General features: G+C 36.2%; 1 protein-coding gene across 2 annotated transcripts in view; it reads right to left on the bottom strand.

The window, feature by feature from the left end:
- Positions 1-23338, bottom strand: part of ARFGEF1 (ADP ribosylation factor guanine nucleotide exchange factor 1) — a 97118-nt gene that overhangs the window by 29736 nt on the left and 44044 nt on the right. For both annotated transcript variants that reach the window (XR_008575752.1, XM_054815650.1), the window contains exons 5-19: positions 21479-21658; positions 19204-19477; positions 18553-18663; positions 17722-17894; positions 16462-16595; positions 13222-13456; positions 8727-8826; positions 8467-8606; positions 8254-8362; positions 7017-7218; positions 5838-5949; positions 4424-4629; positions 4239-4323; positions 3236-3407; positions 1877-2028 (exon numbers count right to left, since the gene is read on the bottom strand). Coding sequence is in view for 1 of the 2 variants with exons in the window: in XM_054815650.1 (XP_054671625.1) it covers positions 1877-2028; positions 3236-3407; positions 4239-4323; positions 4424-4629; positions 5838-5949; positions 7017-7218; positions 8254-8362; positions 8467-8606; positions 8727-8826; positions 13222-13456; positions 16462-16595; positions 17722-17894; positions 18553-18663; positions 19204-19477; positions 21479-21658 (2385 nt within the window). In the remaining variant the exon portion in view is untranslated. The remainder of the gene's footprint in view (positions 1-1876; positions 2029-3235; positions 3408-4238; positions 4324-4423; positions 4630-5837; positions 5950-7016; positions 7219-8253; positions 8363-8466; positions 8607-8726; positions 8827-13221; positions 13457-16461; positions 16596-17721; positions 17895-18552; positions 18664-19203; positions 19478-21478; positions 21659-23338) is intronic.

Here is a 23338-nt window from a genome sequence, read left to right as displayed (position 1 = left end):
GAAGGCTTCTAATTCTTAGCACCTTCGCAAAAGACATTGAGGGTGTTAATTTACCCTGATGTTTCATATTTTACTCCTTTGAAAATGGATTTTGCAAATGTACTTTTCAGACACTACAGGCTAGGAATGTTATAAAGTAATAGGGCTAGCATTTTAAGGAAAAATAGTCTATGAATTTTACAGATGCCTGCATGCAAATTATTTCATTTCAGCCCTAAAGTCAGAGAGAAATACGTACAGTACACCTCTGTTAAGGGACATCCTGATTACCTGAAAGTAGATCTTAAACAAGGGCTTCTTTTGTGTTATTCTGTATAAACACAAGCACTGTCCTACTTTCATTAATATGGCAATAAAGACCTCAGAAGTTTGCCTCATGGACAGCAATCTTACAGCTAGATCCTCAGTGTGCCCAGGTGGCCAACAGCATCCTGGCTTGTATCAAAAATAGTGTGGCCAGCAGGACTAGTAGGAAGTGAACATGTTCTTGTACTCGGCACTGGTGAGGCCGCACTTCGAGTGCTGTGTTCAGTTTTGGGCCCCTCACTACAAGACAGACATTGAGGTGCTGGAGCGTGTCCAAAGAAGGGCAACGAAGCTGGTGAAAGATCTAGAGAACGTGTCCTATGAGGAGCAGCTGAGGGAACTGAGGTTGTTTAGCCTGGAGCAAAGGAGGCTGAGGGGAGACCTCCTCACTCTCTGCAAGTCCCTGAAAGGGGGTTGTAGCCAGGTGGGGGTCGGTCTCTTCTCCCAAGTAACAAGCGATAGGACAAAAGGAAACAGCCTTAAGTTGCACCAGAGGAGGTTTCGACTGGATATTAGGAAAAATTTCTTCACCAGAAGGGTTATCAAGCATTGGAACAGGCTGCCCAGGGAAGTGGTTGAGTCACCATCCCTGGAGGTATTTTAAAAGACATGTAGATGTGGTGCTTAGGGACATGGTTTAGGGAGTGCTTTTCTAACCTAAATGGTTCTATGATTCCTGAGTCTGGGCCTGGAGCTCAACCTGACTTCCCAGTGTGTCACTCCAGGGAACCATTTGTTTATTGTAATGGTAGTGGTCTGAGACTTTACTCCCTGGAGCAGTTCACAAAGGGGTCATATGAGGACCACTGCTTGCACAAGGGCAGCAAATGAGAGCACATGTTAAGGACACAACAATTTATTTCAGCGGCAGTTAACTGTAATGAGTTAGTTATGCCAAAGAGCATATCCAATAGCATACTGATGCATACTCTAGATCTGCAAATCTGAATCAGTGGTATGGAAAAGGCATTTGGGATGCAGAAAGCTTTGCACCTACACAGTAGCAAATACAGGTGTTTAGAATAATGGTTTAATACAGGTCCAGCTACCTCCCCCCAAACTAGATGACAGCCCTAGTCTTTCTGAAATATTAACTTGCAACAGACAACATTAGACAGAAGGTCGTTCTGATAATTGCTCCACCAAAATGCAATGAAATAATTTCCCTTAGAAACAGCAGGAGGGACTCAAACAATGAACTGGGATTAGTAATTTCTCACTTTTATAAATCTGTTGTTGTGACTACACCTCTATACCTGAAATAAAAACCCTATAATTTCAAGTTTTTAAATACTCTTCATACTGTTGTCCCTTCAACATTCTCCTCATAACTCCTCCATTATATCAAGATGCTGTTTCTATCAGCATAGAAACTTCTTAAATCCCAGGGCAAAACAAACTGGTGCAGAAGGTTCAAAATCCCTTCTTTCCTGTAGCAAGTTAAATAACTTACGAAATGATCAAAACATAGCAGACAAATCTTCACTATTTTCAACAAATCCTGTCTGTCAGTATTTTGTATTAAGAAACTATATGATATTCTAGGTAAATATCTAAACATGTATCTCACCTTAAACATGGGTCTTACATGCTCCAGGTGTGTTGCACTAGTAAAAGGTGCCTGAACGTGGCTCACTGCCTCCATAAGTGCTTTAGCTGTTTTAGCCATTTGTTCCATCTCCAAATTATATAGGAGTCTTCTCTGCTTTTCACTAGCAACACCTGTAAACACATTTTTTCCTCTCATTTGTGCATCTTTATCAGTGGTGTCTTCAGGAATATAATAATTTAAAAGTTTTCATTACGTGCCATACTAAGATGCCTTTTTTTTCTATTGTTTACTTTCTGAAATTACCAGACCAGCAAGATATTTCTTTTACAATATAAAATTTAACTTAAGGCAAACTTATGTATAAAATATAACCTAATATTAAACCTTTACAGAATTTTAAGATTTGCACAACAGACATTTCTTCTCCATCACCTCAACTGACAGCATAAATATCACATCCACTAAGCTAAATTCAAAGTGAACAGAAGTTTCATATCAATCCATCAGCATAGAAAAATAACAATAAAAATAAGTGGACACCCTTTTTCTGAGGGAGAACTACCTTAATCACCTTTTCATTTCAGTAACAGAACCTCCATCTCATCAAGAAAGTGAAACCCAGGTAGAGTGTAAGAATCAGCTTCTTTAAAATTACAATAAAAACATTATGTTAATTGAATGAATACTGAAAGTAAGAGGAATTCTTTTTTCCAGATGCAAGTTTCCTGTAAGCAATCTGTTCGAAAGGCTAATCTAGGACTTAAAATTATACAAATTTGACTACGTTGGAAAAAAGTTTCTCAATGCTCTCTGTAGAAAAGCTAGAATGAATAACATCTGAATCTTCACACTGTGCAAAACACAAAAAAAGTTTTTCTGGTATTTGAGAGAGGAAAAGATAATTAATTTTAAAAGGGCATAAATTAGGGCCCTACAAACCAAGTAACACAAAATTTTTGAAGATGAGAGGCTGGTTATTGCAGAAAAACACAACAGCTACCTTAGAAATAGAAGGCACAATTACTGTGTTTGTTCCACACTATGCTTATCAGCAACACTGTTCCTTCATAAAGCCCTCAAACGCATTTCCCTGTTTGCTGTTCAACAGCAAAACTTGCCTTCCCCATGGTCAATGCACTGACTACCAGGAATTCAGATGCAAAGGGAAGTGAAAATAAGCAGTTGCATTTAACACAGATTTGAAGGTAGCATCAGGCTTTTATGTTAAAAGGAAAAGGATATGAAATTAGAAGTTAGGACTCATTTTGAGTTAAGTAAGTGGTACTTGCTTCATTCATGTCTCATTTTAAAAAGGAGATAGCTTCATGAAACTGAAGAGCCAACACTTTGAAGAAAGCTAACATTGCAACTACTTACTTTGTTTACTGGATTTTGTGGGTATTGTTAATTCTTTTGTTTCTTTCATTGAAATCTTCTTTCCAGCTATTTCGTTATAGATAGCAGACAAATATTCTTCAGGGAGATCTTTACTATCATTGATACCTCTATTCATTTTAATATACTGTTCTTTTGTCATTTTATTCTTAACCTGAAACGCAGAAAGAAGCTATTAATATCAACAAATGAGGCAAGTTCATAGCAGTTACAATGGTGCCTATAAAGCAGCCAAACAGATGAAATGGACATCAAAGGTTTGTCAAGACCATCAAGGATAAACCCGCCAATTCAGAAGACATTTTAAAGTATGCAACATATGCAAGACTACGCTGTCAAATCTACAAAATAATGCAAGGCCATGTGGATATTATAACACTCAAAAACATTCAATAGGATCTGTAGATCAATTATACATACATTACAAAAAAAAGGAAGTGGTTTATCTTGTCATACAAACCAACCTGTCTGTTTTAAACATAATCCCATAATCTCATACGAGTTCAATACTCTTTCGTGATTTTGCTTAAATAAATGATGGCTAATCACTGCAACTTTGAATACTATGCACTGCAGAAGTGAGTTGTATTTATCAAAATAAAACTGCATCATTGTTTCAAACAGACTGAAATCAGGAGCAGATTTGTGTTAAAATCAATGGGTAAGCAAATATACAAGTTCTGACTTTGACTGTAGGTTAGATCACTACGGTGAGTGCCGTAATATGAAAGCAGATTTGCACAACTCCTGTTCAAGACAGAGTAGGGAAATGGCAGCTTACAGAAAGGTCTAACCAAAACAACCTAAAAATCTCAATGTTCATGAAGCACAGCACTGTTACTTAAAAGATGCACAAGTTTAAGCTACCATATTTCTTGTGCACATATTGGCATTAAATTGAACATCAGGCTTTTACAACTACACTGTCACAAAGCCTGGAAGTTAGATGTCTATGGATTACACAAATATTTTTCTAGCAACATACCTGTGGGCTGTGAAGATCTGTCGTCAACATGATAATTGAGTAAGCTAAAACATATGCAGTATCTGCACTAGCAAAAAGTGTTTGCCTGAAGGGGAAAAGTAGAAAAAGAACAGCAAATTTAACATATTAGGATTTTTTACTTATAATTCAGCTTTCCAATGTTCTGAAGACAAAGCATGGCTTACCCTTGGTTACATTCTAAATATCTAGCAGCAAATTTCTCCATTAGGCGATCAATTTTTTGAGCCTCTCCTGGAAGACGAAAGCCCTCTAGAAACATGCGCAGAGCCGAAACAAAATCCTTTCCTGAAAAGTCGTGCTGGTCTACATATGCATACATGACTTCTTTGTTAAATTTATCATTGTCTCCCAGGAACTCCCCAACCTGAGTCTAAAATAAGAAAAGACAAACTAGTGCATTTACACTGGAAAAAAATTAGCAAATAAGAACAACAGAGTCATACTGCCCATGTGTCTCACAAAAAGCCTGTACGCTTAAGACGTATTCCTGCTTCTCCTCTACTCTCTAAATCAAAGTATTTTGGTCACATATTCCATCATAATGCTCTTAGATGCTCATATCTGCCTATTTTCCTCCTTCTCTGGTTTTACTCATGTACCATTCTTTTCTATTAGATGAATTCCACATGTGCACAAGACAAAGTTAATATTACGAATGATTGTTTGTTCTCTGCTGTAATGATTTTTGTAGTTAGGAAACTTACTGCAGGAATGAAAAGCTTACTACACTCAACTTTATTCCCATTAAAGTACAGATGTCAAATATATGCAAGCGATGCTCAAATATAAATAGCTGGTACTCAAATACATCCAAGCTGATCACTGTCAATGCAACACAGTACAGTGAAAAATACTGTGTGTTCAGATAAAGATGCCTGCATATGTAAACCAAGGTTAAAAATTTGTTTTGGTGACTGATTCTAAGTTCTAATACTGAAATTTGTGACTTCAGTCACAGCTGCAAGCATGGGCATATGCAAGCCTTTCCTCAGGAAACAGGGGTGGCTATTAAGCACAATGGTGCAGACTGTCTTATCAGAAAGCTAAGTTCATCATGACAATACCAACATGAGATACTCCTATCCTCCTCAGCCAGTTATTGCAGGACCCTTGCAAGTCCAGCAACAGCTGCCAGCTGTAAATAAAACCAAAGTACTAATCTACATTAAATAACTTTCCTCTGGGAGGCAGAAAAAAGTGCTTTTCATGTTGTTGCACCATGTTATTTTTTAGCTGTCTCTGAAGGACAGTTACTTATGGCAGTCCCTTATTGGACTGAAGTTGAGTAAGTTGCTTCTAGCTATACTAGCAACTAAGTACAAGTTTTGAGTCAGCTCAAGTAGGCCAGTCTTTCCTTTACACTTTGCTGAACTGCAGGATACATATAGTACAGGGTATAGCTCTAATGCATATTCTAATTCAAATTCCTCGACCTTACAAATTTTAGGAGAGAGAGAAGCTTCCTTTTCTTCATTGTACAATAATGTTAAACAATTTAAAACACTATCATATGATTTCCAATTAGTATAAAAACATGAGCACAAGCAAAAACAACCATCAGGAAAAAAGTTTTCTTACTGAATCTAATCTTTCCTCTTGATGCAAGAACTGAGCAATATCTTCAGGGGTAGTGCCAAGCATTCCTTGTTCTTGTAGGTACTGAATGCCCCTCTTTGGTTTCTTATTGAATCTGTACAATCAAGATCAGGATGGAATGAGAGTTAACCCTTTTAACCATGCACAAAGCCTTACCACCCTAAGTAAAAAGATTCAATAATTTTGGATGAGGTATTGAAAAAATCTGTATTAAATATTTTTCCTCTGTCAAGCTGTGCATTAGATAGGAATGAGCTATTCCCTCCTATGATTATTCCCTTCATCACTGGACGATTTTATGGTTGGTATTTTTCCCCTGTAAACAGCCTCCTCTTCCTCTTTGCTACATAACTGCCAGTATGCCGTCTGAGTATCTCCCAGAGTGTTTTAGAGCGCTAAACACTATCATTTACTCCGGCATTCACGAAGAAAAAATATTCCACAGAAAACAGCAAAGTCTTGGCTTAGAAAGGAACAATTATGCTCTGTTGCTTTTTGTTTTAATCTGTATGAAACAATCAAGAAATCCATGAGTTGCCTGTAAGAATGGAAATGTACAAGACAAGGAAGTAGGTAACTGCAAGAAACTGAAACCCTAAAGAACTAAGGCATGTTTGTTCAGGGTCTGAGAACTATACTACAGAAAACTTTTATTTTTGCGTAAAGTGACCTCACTGAGAAGGTAAGGTAACAAGGCTGAAATCACACAGAAGATTCATGTCAGACTGCACTGAGAAACTATACTATCCTTCAGTTCTAATTATGACAAGTTGATCAGAAGGAAGCATCAGCTTAAGCATATAGACACTTTCATCAATAATGTGTACACTAAAATGAGTTGTATTCAACTGATCACGAGTTCAATGTTCTTTTTATCCAAATATAAAAATCTTATTTTTAGACAAGCAGGTCTGGAGAAAAAAGAACAAACATTCAGAGTACTCATCTTCTAGCTGTGAGGAATTAGGTTAACACAAAACACTGTTGACAGGCTCCAAAGGGGACACCATTCAGCACTTTTTCACCAGAGGAAGTGCTGTTACATCCAGAGTTTTTTTCCTAACACAAGATGAGTATCTATGAGGAGAAGGAAGAAAAACCCAGGAATCTTCATAGCTCCAAAAGAATCCACCCTCCCATGGGTGATAAAAGGGCACTCACAAGTCAATTCCTTGTTCTATTATTTCCTTTTGTTGCTTTAGGACCTCAAACTGCTCTGGGTTGTCAGTGCCAGACATCTGTGTGCTGTAACTGCCAATTCCTGATGAAGCAGTAGAATCCAAGGAATTTAAGCTTCCATATCTGTTAATTGTCTCAGGGTGTTTGGTTTCATTACTGTCCTGTTCTGTGGGTTTTTCTTGGCCTATAAATTGGAAAGGGTTACATACGCACAAAATACATACAGTGAAAAGAAATTAAAGTCACAGGTTATTCTTCAAATCCTAAGGTTATAAAAAATGATCTATTTGCTTTTATAGAAATATTCTGCTTTTGTTTTGGTTGGGAAAAAACCCTCAAAAAAATTACTACAACATACCAAGGAGGATTCTTTCAGTCCATTGCATACCTGAAATTTAAGGCTTAAATTACAACTATAATTTGTAAGCACTTGGAAAAAAATACATGACACCTTAGAAACCTAAATACAGATCTTCCCTTTTGTTTTCAAGTCCGATGTTACTTTTGACCTGAAGCGAATCACACTATTTTAAGTTTTTGAAACAGAGTGTCTAAAAGTGTTTATGATCAGACATGCCAAGGAGCTGGTGCTCTCAGTTCACAGACAGCTGTGCTAATGACCTCTAAAAAGGTTCTTACTTCACTTACCAACTTTAAGCATTTAATCTGAAAATTCTGGCATAACCTTAGTACTTTTTATCTCAGGTCAGATGGAAACAAAATTAAAACAAGTAATGATTTTGTTACTTCAGTGCTTACGCCATTGAAAGTTCTATAGCTATATGTTAATAAATAAATAAAAATGCTCTCCATCCAGCTTGCTTCAGTAGTAATTTAATCAATATGAAGTTAGATGAAATTAGAGGGGCTTCAAAGTAAATTTCGCGATCCTTTTAAAATTAGAAATACAGAAAATTACAGGATTTAGTCATTTTCAGTGTAGTAGCTTTCTAGGAATTCATACAATTATAAAAAGACAACTTGGACAACTTGTTCAAATGACACCAATGCAAATTTACCAATATTTCTACCAATGAAAAAAAAGTTTATTCTCTCTCTTTTTTTAATGCAAGAGGTTTTACCAATCTGGACGCTAACAGTACCAAATACTGGAAAACTGCACTAAACTCCTGCAGTAGTATCAAGATACTGGAAAACTGCACTAAACTCCTGCAGCACCTCTTTACTGAAGCCAGAAGAAACACATCTCATGTCTTACCAAGTGTTGTCTGAGAATTGGGATTTACATATTGATCCTTACTCCACTCCACCATGCACTTCAAGATTGATACTAAGCATTCCAATCCTTTTTTTCTCAAACTTAATTCCTAGAAAAGATTTCAAAAGCAAGACATTAGTGGAATGGAGAGTTTAGTCTTAACCTATCATGCCAAGAAACATGAAGCTTCATGAAGTTTGGTGGAATTTTTACCTGAACATTGGACATGCCAAGTTCTTGGCTACCCCTTCCTTGAGCAATCTTTGATAGGTCATTAACCAGCCTTTCAAATATATTTGCTGCATTTAAATCACAATCATAGTTCACGTAGATGTCCACTACGCTCTGGGCATCTATAAACAGAGTGACATTGTCAAATTTGGAACAAAACCTAGATCATTCAATGAAAGACAAGTACGGTTTTGTTCTTTGACATAAAAATGTAAAAATTAGAACCAAATGGTGCTTAATACCTGCGCATATCCTTGTCAGTGTTTGTATAACCATCCATTTATGATCAAATGAGCTAGTAGAAGTTTCCAAGATATACAGGAAAATTTCTTTGAAGAAAACCTAACAAATATTCCAGGAAGAGGGGAAAAAAAAATTAAAATCTATTACGAACATAGTCACTAACTTTGATGGCCAATATTCTGACATAATTCTGAAAACAGCACTTCAGAGATACAAGAAACAAGGAAAAAAAAAGGGAGGAAAGGAGGAAATACAACTTATGCTTGATATATTCAAATTAGGAATTTGAATTATTACTTATGGACTTTTGGAGTTTTGTCCAGCTGAAAAATTTGGTTTGTATTCTGATCACTCAAAAACAGAAAAGCCGGGAATGATGTGAAGTCCTGAAGGACAATTTGGCCTAAGAAGAAGTCTAAGCTGCTGTAGAGTTCATTTGGCATTTTGAAAGGAGAGGTATTACCTCACCACAAAAGATATTCTCTATGATATGATGATATTACAGCACAAACATAACAGCCACTTATGCCAATCTAAAGTATCAGAACTTCATTAGAAGGGAAACATCTTGACACAAAAGAATCACTCTACAGTATTAGATTGTCGAAGAAGGGTACTCGTCAGGCACAGCATAAAAAAAATGCAGCAGATCCATTAATCAGAAAGTTACTCTTTCCTAAAAGAGAGATTAGTTTTCCCTGAAATCACTTTAGTACAGATGCTTTTGTTTGGAACAGACTTTTATCCTCTCTCAATTAGTTCCTCACCAGATCCATTAGTATTATAGGCTGACTATTTTAGCTGAGCAGGCTTAGCAGCTAGGGCAGGCTTTTTCTCACTTCTCTAAGCAGTAGCAACTGCTGTAACAGCATATGAACTCAAAATGTGAACTGCTACATGGCATTACATCACCATCCTACACAACATTACATCACCATTCTGCAATTCTGAGAGCTCACCTCTTCATGGAGCCAGCTGTGGCTACCAAATCCACCAACATATGTTTCTTCTAGAACGCTGCTGACAGTGTCAAGCCATCAAGCTTCTCCTCTCCATTAACAGCACACAAATATCCAAATATATAGCTACTCTTGTTTTTAATATTAGATATTCGCTTTTACCACAGAATTTTTACACAGATTTTATGCTATTAGCCAGGCAGAGATAAGCATAAGGCAAAATTAGCTTTAAGTCACATGTTTGGGAAAAAAACAGCAACATTGATTTTTAAGCAACTTTGATGGTAAGCTATTTCCTCAAGCAAAATGTGCTAACAGTATTTCCATTTTACTGGCCTCTTTAGAGACAGAGGCACACAGCACAATCCCAGTTACTAGTCCTAATAAGGAAAGCATCACTATGAAACCTAAGGAGTTCAAACAGATCAAAGACTTTCAAGTGCTTAAATATACTCAAGAGTACTAGACTGATTTTAGCCCCAACTTTATGTAATCCAAACAGAGGAAGACATAAAATTTTAATAAAGGTCACACTATGAGCAATCCTTAGTTACATATTTGCTGTTTTCTGATTTTTTATTGAAAGACAGTAACATTATATACCCTCTGGAATCAGGAAATATTTTTTTAAGTTCTCTACCAGAAAAAAAAAAAAAAAAGTCACTGATGGAGCAGAGAAAAAAGTTTCAAGTATAAAAATTAAACCCAAATCTAAGCTAGAAGAGAAATTAGCTGGAAGGTCTGTATACTATCAAGACACTTTACATCTCTATGCTTCTGAGACAGAGCTGACTTACTACTTCTGGTGTCAACTTTGGACATGAACAGCTTCTCAAAACTGTACTGATTATCTACATTTAGGTATTTTACAATGCCATCTATCACTATGTTACTTATTGCAGCTCATGTCACAGAGTTGACACTTTACTCCTAGGATATCAGAAAAGTAAACCAGAAGAGAGCTAAGTATTTAGTTTGGTCAACAGAAAATAAGAAGTTTAAGATAGCTTATCTGCAGTTATGAAAGGGTACTAATGGTAAGTATAGCTACATGACACCCCAAACCCCCTGATATTTAGGGCTAGATTTGCTGCAAATATATTCATTGACCCATTTAGAAATACAGTTTCAATACAACTAAGGGATGACTCAAACTGTTTTCACTGTCAGAGGGCAGTATTAGCTGAATATTTAAGTCAGAGGACCAAGGGAGGGTCACTTTCAACAGAATTTGAAACTATTATTTTAAAATACGCCAAAAATTTCTTACACAGATGAAGAATGCAGCCTCAATCCCAAAATATATAGATTTTGCATATCATAAATCAGAGCATATGGCTCTCCTTACAGCTCCAAGACACAAACTGAATGTGAAGTTATCTACTTGTCTACCCACATCTTCTGAATAACCTTTAGGATCAGTAGCTGAAAGAAGAGGAATTCTTAGCTTACAACCAGGAAAAAGAGTAAGTTTCTAGAAACTGCTGTCCCTCGTGCTTTGTAATAGATGGATACTTTTGCAGCATCAAGCTTTTAGCTTTCATACTTGTGAGGATGGTCCTAATTTAGCATATTCTAGAAGCTGCTACAATGTGTAGGGTATCCTATATCCAATTTTCCTCAGATATGTCTTCATTTTCTGTTTGGAATTAGGGGAAAGGATGGCAGCAACGGAAGCTTATCAAATTTCTGTCAGAGAAGCTGGATTGCAATGCATTTACCACCTACACGCTGACTTCTAAGCTCTGTGAACACATAGTGAGTCCAACACTTTCTGGGAAGCAGGCTGTGTGACTGAAGAGCAGCTCGGCCCAGTCTGTCTGATGTGCTGAACACTGCACATGCACTACAGCCTTGTTGAGCACACACAGTTTGTCTTGAAAGTCTTCAAAATGCACCATATTTTCAAGGCACATCCAATCAATCACCAAACCTGCATTTTTATCCAAGCTGTACTCAAGGAAATACTGGAAATGCTATTGTTTCTTCCCCAAAAAGGCATCAAAATAACCTGGTAAGCAATCAGAACATAATACCCTTCTGACATGGTACTGGCAAAATGAGGTTCTTCCTCCAAAGCTGCCACAACATATCAACTTATACAGTGACATCCATAGATGAAGAAATCCCTGTATTCAAGGTCCTCATAACAGCAACATTATCAACATTTCTCAACATCTTTTCACGCACTGAACCTCCACACTTACAGGGCAATTTGTAGGCTTCAATATTCACATTGACTCCCAAAAATAAAATTACCAAAACGAACAGTAGGAACACAATGCGCACGCTACTACTTTATTCACCATAGAATTAAGATCTTTAACACATGGGACACACAAGAGGGTATCCATGTGGTTCAAATGTACAGAGTCATTCCAAGAAGCTGCTCATACCCTATGAAACAAGGATTAGAAGTCAAGAACAAAGCCTCTACGTACGTCCTGCTTTCCCCTATGACTTAGAATATATGCGTTCAGTGAGAAAATTCACAATGTTTGTCAGGACTCGGATAATTCTTATTGCTAAGAATATGAACTTATCTCTACTTATGGGCCAAAGAGTTAAATCGTGTGTACACCTTTTGAGATTTGAGGAAATGATATTACCGTATTCAGGACATACATTGATGTAGGCCCTGATACACAAAGAGAAGTGGCTACAATAATCAAATAGCTGGGATTTCCCTAGAGAAGGCAATCTCTCCAAGTGACCTCAATGAGAATCCACAATGCATTTCAAGTCATTAACTTCTATTCTAAAATTCCTTTGCAAAACCATATATTACATAGTCTTTTCGTAAGTGTTCTCATTTTCTTAATTTGTACTATGTAATGCAGAGCTAAAACTTCCTAATCGCATTACTGAGCATTGGTCAACTGAGCTTATCCACAAACCTACTTATTTCTGAGTTTCAGCATCATTCTGCAATAATACCATGCCACCGTCAACAGAGAACTCTGCTTTTAAATAAACTAGTTCATATAGTAATAGTAGTGAGTATGGGCATAATAAATTATGACTATAAAAATTCACCTTAATCACAGAGTAAATCAAAGCACATTATGCACTGCAAAATTTCTTAGTTTACGTTAATGTCTATTATCAAGTGATGCAATGGCCTACTTCTTTATTAGGTACTCTATTTCATGTTCTAGTTAAAGTATGATGGAAATTTTTTTAAACAGCACTACAAAAGTTTTCCTATTACTTTCCACTTCATCAAACAACACTACAAGTGTCACATTACTTCTGATGTTACAGAGCAAATCTTACTTAATCTGTAAGTATTACAAAGGAAATGCTGCTATTTTATTTGAAGGGGGTTTCAAGGGCGTTGTTGTAAGCAAATCCATTGCCACTGGGTGAAAAAGAGCTTCTGTGCATGGGAAGATCTGGCAAGTCTTATGCAAAAGCTGAGATTCAGCAAGGAAAACAAGTTTATCTAAGCAAGACCAAGCTACGCACAAATATAAAAAAAAAGTTCACTTAACAACTCCCCCCCTCCCTGCCCCCAAATTAGAAATCCTCATACCTCAATCTGCATCTTTAGATGTGTCTTAAAGTTTGAGAGGAGGGTAAGAAATATGGAAAGTGAAAGTTCAAAAACTTCTGGAACTGATGAGACTCCATTTTTTGACAGTGCAACACAAAGGTATTGCTTAATAGCATTAATAAACATCTCATTTGTCCTGAAGACAGGTCCTGCATTTTGCAGAATGGACAGAAGCAACTGCAATGAAAGAATCTTTGATCGCAGTTCATGAGATCTAGAATAAAAAAATGCAGCATATCAGCTCATTGTAAGTCATAAGCACATTAACATATTCTCTTGAAAAGTCAATACACACCACAATGATTTTGTATGTGGAATGTTCATGAAATAAACTCAATTGACATGGCAATAGCAAAGTCGGGCAACTGCAGTGTTGTCAAGTTCTCCACAGTAACATCACGCTTCTTGCAGACTGAAGTAAGCTAGAATTCATGTCAGAACAGTGCTACTATGTTTTTAAAAACTACTATGCTTTTAAAAAAACACAAAAAACCCCCACCCCAAACCACACAAAAAAACCCAACAAAAAAAACCCCCAACCCAAACCACACACACAAAAAAGTGTAAAGGGTATCTGCATTTATGAAAATATAATGCAATTTAAATAGCATTCTGGTGAAAGCATGCTCTCCTCAGACTCCTGATGCTCCTTCCAACTTCTGATCATCTCGGAAAACTCTAACTCTTCTGAAGAGCAGGTAGACACACAACTGGCTTTCCCAACAAGACAGTCAACAGCTTTCAGTGAGCAACCACACACTGACAGAGGACAGTTATGAAATACAAGGAACAATGACAGGAAATTTTTCATACAGTACAACCCGGACAGGGTAAGAAGTGCTTCAGGTCAACAAGTGACACACACAGTAGCTGGATATTTGCTGTATACTGCAAAAATATGAGCTTAATGAAGGGGAAAAAAAAAAAAAGTAATTCCAGTCTAGCTGGAAACAAAAATGCAAATTAATAACAAGTATGTTGCAAATAAACTCAATGACTTCTGCATGCTGGCAAACAGAGCGGGATGGGGGAGAAATCAATCTGCAAACGTTTCAAACTCATAGAATAAAATCTCAAGCTTAGACTTTTTGTCTGAAGACACTTTTGAGAAGCAAAACATAGCCAGTCAAACTGAGTGAGGTACTTGTTCCTCCCATTCCTCCTAATCAGCTGCAGGTCAGTGTAAATGCTCCCAAACAGCTCTCTGTAGTTCTTCAAGAAAATGCCTCGCTCTGGACACGACACAGCTGCATGGGAACCTAACACAACAATCTCCTTTGATGCAAAAGGCTTAATTTTTGCATCACACTGTATGAAGAGTGCAGACAGCACATGACCAGACCATACTTTGCTATGAAAAATAAGAATTTAAACATGAAGAGAATTTCAATCATAAATAAAATATTAAATATTGCCTACTTCCAGCAAGTGTCAGCTCATAATTGAAGTCCTAACTTGCTGGCCTTACCAATTCTATATGATGTGTAAAACCCACTTAATTTAAAACAAGTTTAAGGACTGAAATCTAATAAGTGAACCTTCAAGACCTTTCTCCCCATCTTGTTTTATTCCAGGGAAAAAGGAGATAAAGACATTAAGCAGGTTCCCAGGAAGCATAACCTTGATCTCAACTCCCAGCCCTGTCTAGTTACCTAAAATTTAGAGATATTTTCATTAAAGACTTCACAGCTAATTTTACTGGAAAGATGATGTTTAAAGAGGCAAATGCTGTAGATAAAATGTTGTAGATATCCTACGCCTCCTCTTCCAATTACAGCATGTTTCTAATAGTTCAAAAAGCCATCAATGCCTCAGAACCACTGATAAATTCTAGGCATGTCTCCAAACACAGGATGTCTTCAAATGCCTTTGCAGCTAATTCTTGTTGCCCTAAATGCCGTTTCCTTCAATTTGTTCTATATGAAGAGCTTAATCAGTTCTAATATGAACATCAAGGACTCTATGGATTTAGATGAGATGCTCCAAGTGCCTCAATAGCTCTTGCTGCTCTTCCCGAGGGAGTTAATCCATTAAAGCCTTTAATAAATGGACAGTCTTAATTTCAGAGAACTGACTAAAATCCTAAGATTTACATGGTATTTCCTAGAAGACAAATTCTCAAAAATAGGAGGAAAAACTTCATGTCTCAGTTGTCATTCTTGAATGTCCTGACTTTCCATAGTGCATCACAATTTGAAAATGGTTCTAAACTAACCCTTCAAAACCCTTTCTACCGCATCTTTTTTTTTCAGCTTATTAAACACATGATACATATCAGTGTTTAAATGAAACTGTCTTAAAGTTACCTGCTTTAAAAGTTAGACCTTGGAACAGTAAAGCTGATTTTATCTTGAAGAATACTGGGCCTTTGACTGTCATCAGAAGTCATACTACAGTTTTAATATCTTGGGAATGAAAAAACATTCCTCTTGAAAATTATAACCAATTGTTCCTATTGTGCAAAAAAGGATGCATATAAATTCTATCCAAAATCAGAAAAGCAAACTTCTTTGCCAACACTCACAACTAACTAATACTGGCCCCCATCTGTAGACTTTGGTTTTTTGGTTTATAATGAACAATTCTCCAAGTCAAATTGAAAACATGGTATCTTCAGTCAGAGGACAAGATTTCCAAACCAGCCAAATGAAGACTTTGTTTTCAAAACATTTGTGTTTTGATTAAGGACACTGTCAAAAGTGTCCAACCTGAGCAAAAGAATGAAACACTATATCATGAATTTATGATAACCAGTATTGGCTCAATGTGAGGAGTTTATATTAACATGAAGTAGAGTTGGGTATGTGTACTGGCTACCCAATATGCAAGAGATTGTGGGGCATAAACAGCAATGGTTACAAACGTAGGTATTACTTAAAAGCAGAGCAACATTAGCTGAGACCCAAAATACCTGAAGACTTCCTTTACAAACCCTTCTGAAAAGCGTTATAAAGAGCAACTAGGAAGAACATGCTGTACTTACAGGAAGCATAGGCGTTGTTAAGAAGCTTCTAAACAGGTAGATGAGTAGCAGCAGTTGCTTTCATTTAACATACAAAAGATGCATTAAAACATAAAAGTACCCTTTCAAAGTTTCTAAGTTCTTTTTACCATACTATTATTTTCTCAATAACTGAGGACTCTCAAATATATTTAAATAATTTGTCTTTATTTTCAAATAGAAGATGATATATTATGAGAACTCTTAATTCTACTTACTTGGGATCTGGCGGTCCATCTGACAGGGGCTTCATGGAGAGTTTACACAGTGACCTGAATACAAGGAAGGCATCCTTTTGTAAAATGTGGGAAAACTTAGCACCAGGGGTAGGTCCTGAAGAATTTCCAGATTCCTAAAGAAGTTAACATATTTCAGTATTCCATTTTGCATTAGCAGGGTGTGTAGGGAAATCCCCACCTCCTAGCAACAAGAAGTTAACATATTATACAAATATAACCAGTTCACTATAGCTTTATGGTCTCAAGACTAAACTAAAACAAACCAAATTACTCTGCAGTCCAGTTAAAATGAACAAACTCACTAATAAATTCCATCTCAGTAAAAAAGTCAGAATTAATTAAAGATTGTCAAAAAATTAGGTAGGTCAAGTTTAAATAAGGTAACTTGCCATGAATTGCCTTCAGACTTTTTCAGTAAGTAACTAGTTTAAAAAAAAAAACCCAAACACCTTGATATTTTAATAGAATGTGAGTAGTTACATACCTGTAGCAAGACACATTTGGTAAAATTTCTATGGTACAACAATCACCCCTATTACTAAGTTCTTGCAATTGTGTATTGTTGTTCCTTATACAATAGAAGATTAACATTAAACGTTGCTTATATGTCATATGTGACCGTAGCTTTTTAAGCTTAAAACCTATTATTCCCAAACCTAATTACTCAGTATGCTTTGACAGCAGATACCCTCTGTCAGTTGATACTGTATACATGCTGATATCTGATACAACAGAGGAAGTATATTGTCACATCTTTTTTGTTAATGAAAATCAAATCCTCTCAGACATGAAACATTTATCTGAAATCATTGCCGTAAGGTCATGCTATAGGCTTGAAATTTCTGCTTATCATTTGAAAAGAGCACACTGAAATTCTACAAGTATGTCTATACTTTCTATATTCTTCACTACATATATTGAATGCTAGTTTTATAGCTTCTCAAGAGCACTTCAAAAACAGGGAATTGAGTTCTCTAATTTTGGAACAGTGTACTCCACGGAGCAGCTAAAAATATGCTAGGATAAAAAGGGCATCACATGCAAAATTTACTTACAAAAATTTAATTTAAATAGTACATTAAAATAGAATAATGCTTAGAACATGACTTAATACTTGAGAGACACCTGAATAACTTATATTACAGAATTATATTAAACACTCTTTGCACAAGTGTTGGGCAACACTTAAAATATATTACTTTTTTTTTCCAGTATTTCCTAATTTATAACTACCTGTACCTGAGTATCGTTGGAAGAGACAGATAATCTGTCATCAGGTAAAGATGGTGTATAAGCAACAGAAATTGGAGTCCCTGGAATTCCGTTTGCCTGAATGTTTTCACTGTCACTGCCATCCTCTAATGTAATAATTGTGCCATCACCACCTGCACTTTCAGCAGTCCCCTCCACATCTATCAGAAAAGATGTAAAAATTAAAAACAAATGTTACATAAGAACGCAAATTAAAAAGAGCTTTTAAATCTAACATTTAAATACTAAAACAATCATAAGCAATGTATCATAGGGAGGAGCTTAAGGCAAAATTTACATGGCATTATATAACTAAAAGAAGATTCCAAATACTCTGAAGTCCTACTAATGAAAATTACAATTAAAAAATGACTTAAAACTTTATATTGCCAGGTTCACTATTCTACCAAATTTCCAAGAAGTATTGGAGAAGGGGAGGAGGAGAGGGAAGTCACTGATTTGATATACACTTTCCAACAAACTGAAAAATTTAGTGCTACACTGCTACTACAGAGCCAGGCCCATTTGTGAAGAGTTTATGTGGAAACAAAACAGAAAAAAATAAAGGAACAAGAATTTGTATTTTAAAAAGAATATTAGTCTCCAATATAAAGAGGGTAAATTAACATATGAAATCTTGTCCATTTTACTGTTAAATAATGCGCAGCTAAGGTCAGACAACTGAAACTGTTTTCTTTAGCATGTAAGTGTTATTTAAATAATGACATATTTTAGTTAAATATTCAAGTGTTAAAATAATTCTTAATGTCAAGATTCAGACTGCAGTTGCTATTGACTAGACAGATATTAACGTAATACCTCCAACTACTATGTTCACCATTTCCTGCACAATACTTTCTACAATTTCTTGCGCCTTCTCTTCACACTCATTTTCACCATCATATGTTCCTCCATCAGCTTTAGAAAGACCTTTAAAAAGAAAAACAAACCCAAATAAATATTAATGAGAAACTCAGAAATTAAGGAGTTATTTTACTTGAATATTGAAACATTCAATTACAAATCTATTAATAGGAGAGTATACGTTAAAAAAGCTGTGTTTGGATGCTCTGAAAACAGTATTTGCAGAACATATGCATTCCAGCGTTTAACCTGTAAACGGTAATTAATCCACAGGGCTGTGCTAACAAAAGACATCAATTTTGCATTTTCATGTACATTAAACACTGAAAACTTATTGGTTTTGAGACATCAAAAACTTTCATAACATTACATAGGTGCAAAGATGAATCTTTGCTACAGTGACTACAACAGAGCGTAGGACTAAAGGATTCTCCTGATAAAGTTTAACAGTGGTAACAAGGACAACAGGCATTTTGCATTAGTCAACTATTTGAAAATATATGCCCAATTCCACATTTTGGAGAGGGAAAAAGAAGACAATCCTCAAGCCTTTCTTTTTACAGACCTTTGCCCTCCCTCCATGAAACAGAAATACACACTGATTACTTTCTGCTGCTGTGGCTTGGTCAGCTTCTGTCTGTTCATTTTCAGCACTAGAAAGATCAGATCCATTTTCTGCCTCTATATCTTCTTGAAGGTTCTTGTCCACATCATTTGTGCCGTGGTCAAGCTCTCTCTCGTGTTCTTTGGACAGCTGATCAGTCTGTGTTGGAATATGCCTCAACTGAGGTGACTCAGGCTCATGATGGCTTACTGGAGACTGCTGTAGATGGTGTTGCTGTCTGTGTCTTTCCTTTTCCATCTGTTTGGCTTCCTGAAGCTACAAAAACATTGCAATCACACAAGAATTTCACTATCAAAACAAAACAATGAGCTGTATACGTATTGTATACATTATTTTATAAACATGAAACCCCTATTGTCTCTGCTTACACAGTGCCTTCATAAGCTGTAACAGTCTAAGAAAATGCATAATTTGTATTATTATAAATAATGTTAATATCACAGGATAAACCTTTGCCAAAGGGCTGCTTCCCAACTATGCACATCCCACTTCATACCTTCACTGCGGGAGAGAGACGACTAAACTACACATATTCTAGGACCAAGAGTTGTCTGCCTGCCCTATAAGGAAGTTCAGCCAATATATGTGACAACATACAAGGACTGCATGGAGAAACATCAAGGCAGATTTTTTTTCTTTTTTTTTTGAAAGCTCTCACAAAGAGAAATACATGGGAGAATTTAGGAGTCTTCTGTTATCCTACAAGCATGTGGTATTAAATGAAAGACAGAAAAAAAAAAATAATCAGGAAACTGACTAAACATCCACGTAAAAAAACACCCAAAAATGGCAGTTAAAATGGAAAAAAGCACCATTTCCAAAACACTACGGAAGACAGATCCTCAGGAAGAAGTCATCATATGTAAAACTGTAAGACAAAGACCATTTTGGTTTCATGGTTCCTTGATCTAGAATCCCCGGAAAGGGAAGAATTTCTGTAACTTGACGAATGGATTAAGACAACAGCCATTAAAGTCAAACCAAAGCAGGGTGTCCCTTGAGGAGATGCTCTAAGGGCTGGCATTCTGTCCCTGCAGAGCTTAGTGCTTATCAAAAGTTTTGTAACTTTTTACACTGTTATTTTGGCTGCTATGATCTTAGCCCTTTACTCTTCCACTTAAAAGCTTTCTATGCTGCATCTTTTGGGGTGGTATAGATCCCTAGGTAGATACTACCTTTCAAATTACAGCTCAGAGAATTCCTTCTAGCATTTGTTAGCTCTCATATTAAAATAACTTCTCTGAGTGTGCAAAAACAAGCAGAACTGCTTATCAACTTCCAGAAAGACTAGACTTATAGTCTGGCAAAAATGAAGACTTCCATTGTAGAATAATAATAATAATACTAAAAACAACCATCATCATCATCCTCTTCTATATTAAATTGCTTAAAAGGACAGTAATCTCATAGATTTCTCAAAGCACTCAGGTACTGCACAGCTTTTGCCATGACATCATAAATGTGATGTCTCATAAATCTTTGACTGTGATGGTACCATGTACCAATATGCAGTTGGTCTGAGAGGAAAGTAAGTACAAAGTACTACATATTCTTAGAGAAAACTTAGAGTTTGTAATAATACAACAGAATTACTTCTAGAAGTAGCTAGGAATTCAACCAGTTCTCAAATCTGGGCTTCTTTTTGTTTGTGTGGATTTGGGGTGGGAGGGTTTTTTGTTGTTTTTTAAAATAGAAATTAAGACAATTAGTTTGTCTTACTGATGTTTATTATCATGCACAGGGCATATGCTGGGGTCCCTGCTGAAAACTCACAACAGCAATTTTAGTGACATACAAGTATCTGTGACTTCTACACAATAAAATGTTAAAAAATGTAAATGATTACATGACTGAAAAGTGGGTTTGGGGGTTTTTTTGTTTGGGTCTTTTTGTTTTAATCATGGATGACAACTTTGGTGTTTATCATCACAAAAACACTGGAGTATTTCACTAACACTAATGTACTCCATATGCACTCTTATGCAGGTAGCGTGACATCTCTTGACAGAAAATGAAGCTGAATACACCCATTAGGGAAGTTTAGACCCTATACACCACCACCATCCCCCAAAAACACATTTCACACCTATTTCAGAAGGACACAAAAAGAACAATGTAAGATACTAGATTTCTTTTTTCCCCAAAAGTACATAAGTTAGGAAAGCCAAAAAGCTTTAATAGTAATGACAAAACAAATATCTCAAGCTAGTTTGCTTTTAAGAGCTAGTTTATATATAAAGATACCAAGATACTCACTGCTTGATTTTCCATACGTGCAAAAATGACATTCAGCATTTGTGTTAGAGTGGCCTTGGCTGTGGTTTGATTTATGAGATTTTTGCTTGCTAGATAGATATTGTAACATGTTCTTACAGCCTGCAGCACTGTTCCTTCGTGGATTTCTATGTGTTGAGATGTTACTGCAGTGAGCAAAGCCTAAATAAACAGACATACACATACATATATATATATATCTATACATAAAGTTTTTTCCCAGTCAAAACTTTTCTTGTCAATCAAATAGTTTGCAAATGAATAAATATCAAAATTGGATTACTTTTAAAATACAACTAAGTTCATATCTTGAACTGCAGTTTAATTAAGTTTTCCCATGTACTCTTGTAGCCATTCGGAACATCATACATACCAGTTACATTAAATTGAGATTTTTAATCAATCTATCTAGGAAATACATGTTTCATAGCATATAACAGCAAGAAGTAACCAACAGAGTTATCAGACAGTAGTTAATAAAAGTCATCCTAGAATTTTCTAGACAGGAAACATGAACAACAGACTACCTATTAAATCTGGAAAGCAATCCAAAGGGTGCAAAAGTTGTTTTACAAATAAATGTAAATAACAAAGACTGAGTATGAGATTAGGTAGTTATAAGTGGGACAATTACCCTAAACACTCTCTTTGGTTAGATGCTAGAACACTGTGGTGCCCTCTCTGCAGAAATTCACTTCTTTCTTTCCATTAGTATTTGCTTCTCTTTTTTTTTTTTTGTAAAAAACAAAACAAACAAACAAACAAACCCCAAACCATGCAAATAAGCCTCTTAAAGATCAGGTAACACAGAAGGAAGGAACACATTATCTTTATGTGAAGTAGAGGCAGGCTGGATTAAAGAGCAGAAATTGAGGCAGATGAAAGCTGTGTCTTCACAGGGTGTGAAGACATTGTCAGAGGTGCGTGTTGAAGTGTGGAAGGAAAAGGGAAGAGTTTGGTCCACAATAGAACAAACCTGTTTATACTGATCATTGTACTCCACTAGAAGAAATCAGGGAATTTTATGCATGAAAGACTTTAACAGAGTTAATGATTTAACAGGACATTTATGGCAAATAAGAAAGAACTGGAAGCACTGAAAAGTTTATCACAGTTAAAAAAAAATGTTAAGTGTTGTGTAATTTACTCATCAAACCATGCCTCATTTCTCTTACTGACACATTGTCAGCACCTCTGTCCACACAAGGCATCAACAAGTGGACAAATAATGTCCATTACTCACTCAAATCACTGTACAGCTTAACAGGAAAAAGAAAATCATAGACCCACCTCACTGAGCTGCTGCTGAAGAGACCTGAATGCTAGTCCTCGATAAGCAGTCCCCTTAAGCACCCTTCTTATTCTACCCATGGTGCCTCAGTTCTCTCATCAGTGGACATAGGGAGGTACATATATGGATAACTGTACTTACATTTCTTACTGGAGAGTATACATTCTCATCTGCATGACCACTAAACAGCATCTCACGCTACAAAGTAGTACTGCCTAAATGCCCACTAGAAGTCTATTTTAACAACAACAAAAAATATTCAAAAAACACCCAACCAACTGAAGAAATCACAGAGGTAGGCAAACTGTAGACAATGGCTTTGCTAAAAGAACTTAAGTCTCCGAGAACTGGTACTGTTCTTTTTATCCTCCCAAAATTCAGTTAACATGTCATCGGCCTTCTAAAAACCAAGAAGTGCTAAGTTGAAATTCATACCACCATCCTTAATTCTTCCCCTCTCTATGCAATGATTCAATACCTCCACAGAATTTATCAATACCCTGCTTCTCTTAATAGAAACATCATTCAGGGAAGAGGACATATAAAAGCCG

This window comes from Grus americana, chromosome 2 (genome assembly GCF_028858705.1).
Source record: "Grus americana isolate bGruAme1 chromosome 2, bGruAme1.mat, whole genome shotgun sequence".
NCBI lineage: Eukaryota > Metazoa > Chordata > Aves > Gruiformes > Gruidae > Grus > Grus americana.
The sequence above is the reverse complement of the archived record's forward strand: the minus strand, read 5'-3'. Positions and strand labels throughout refer to the sequence as shown.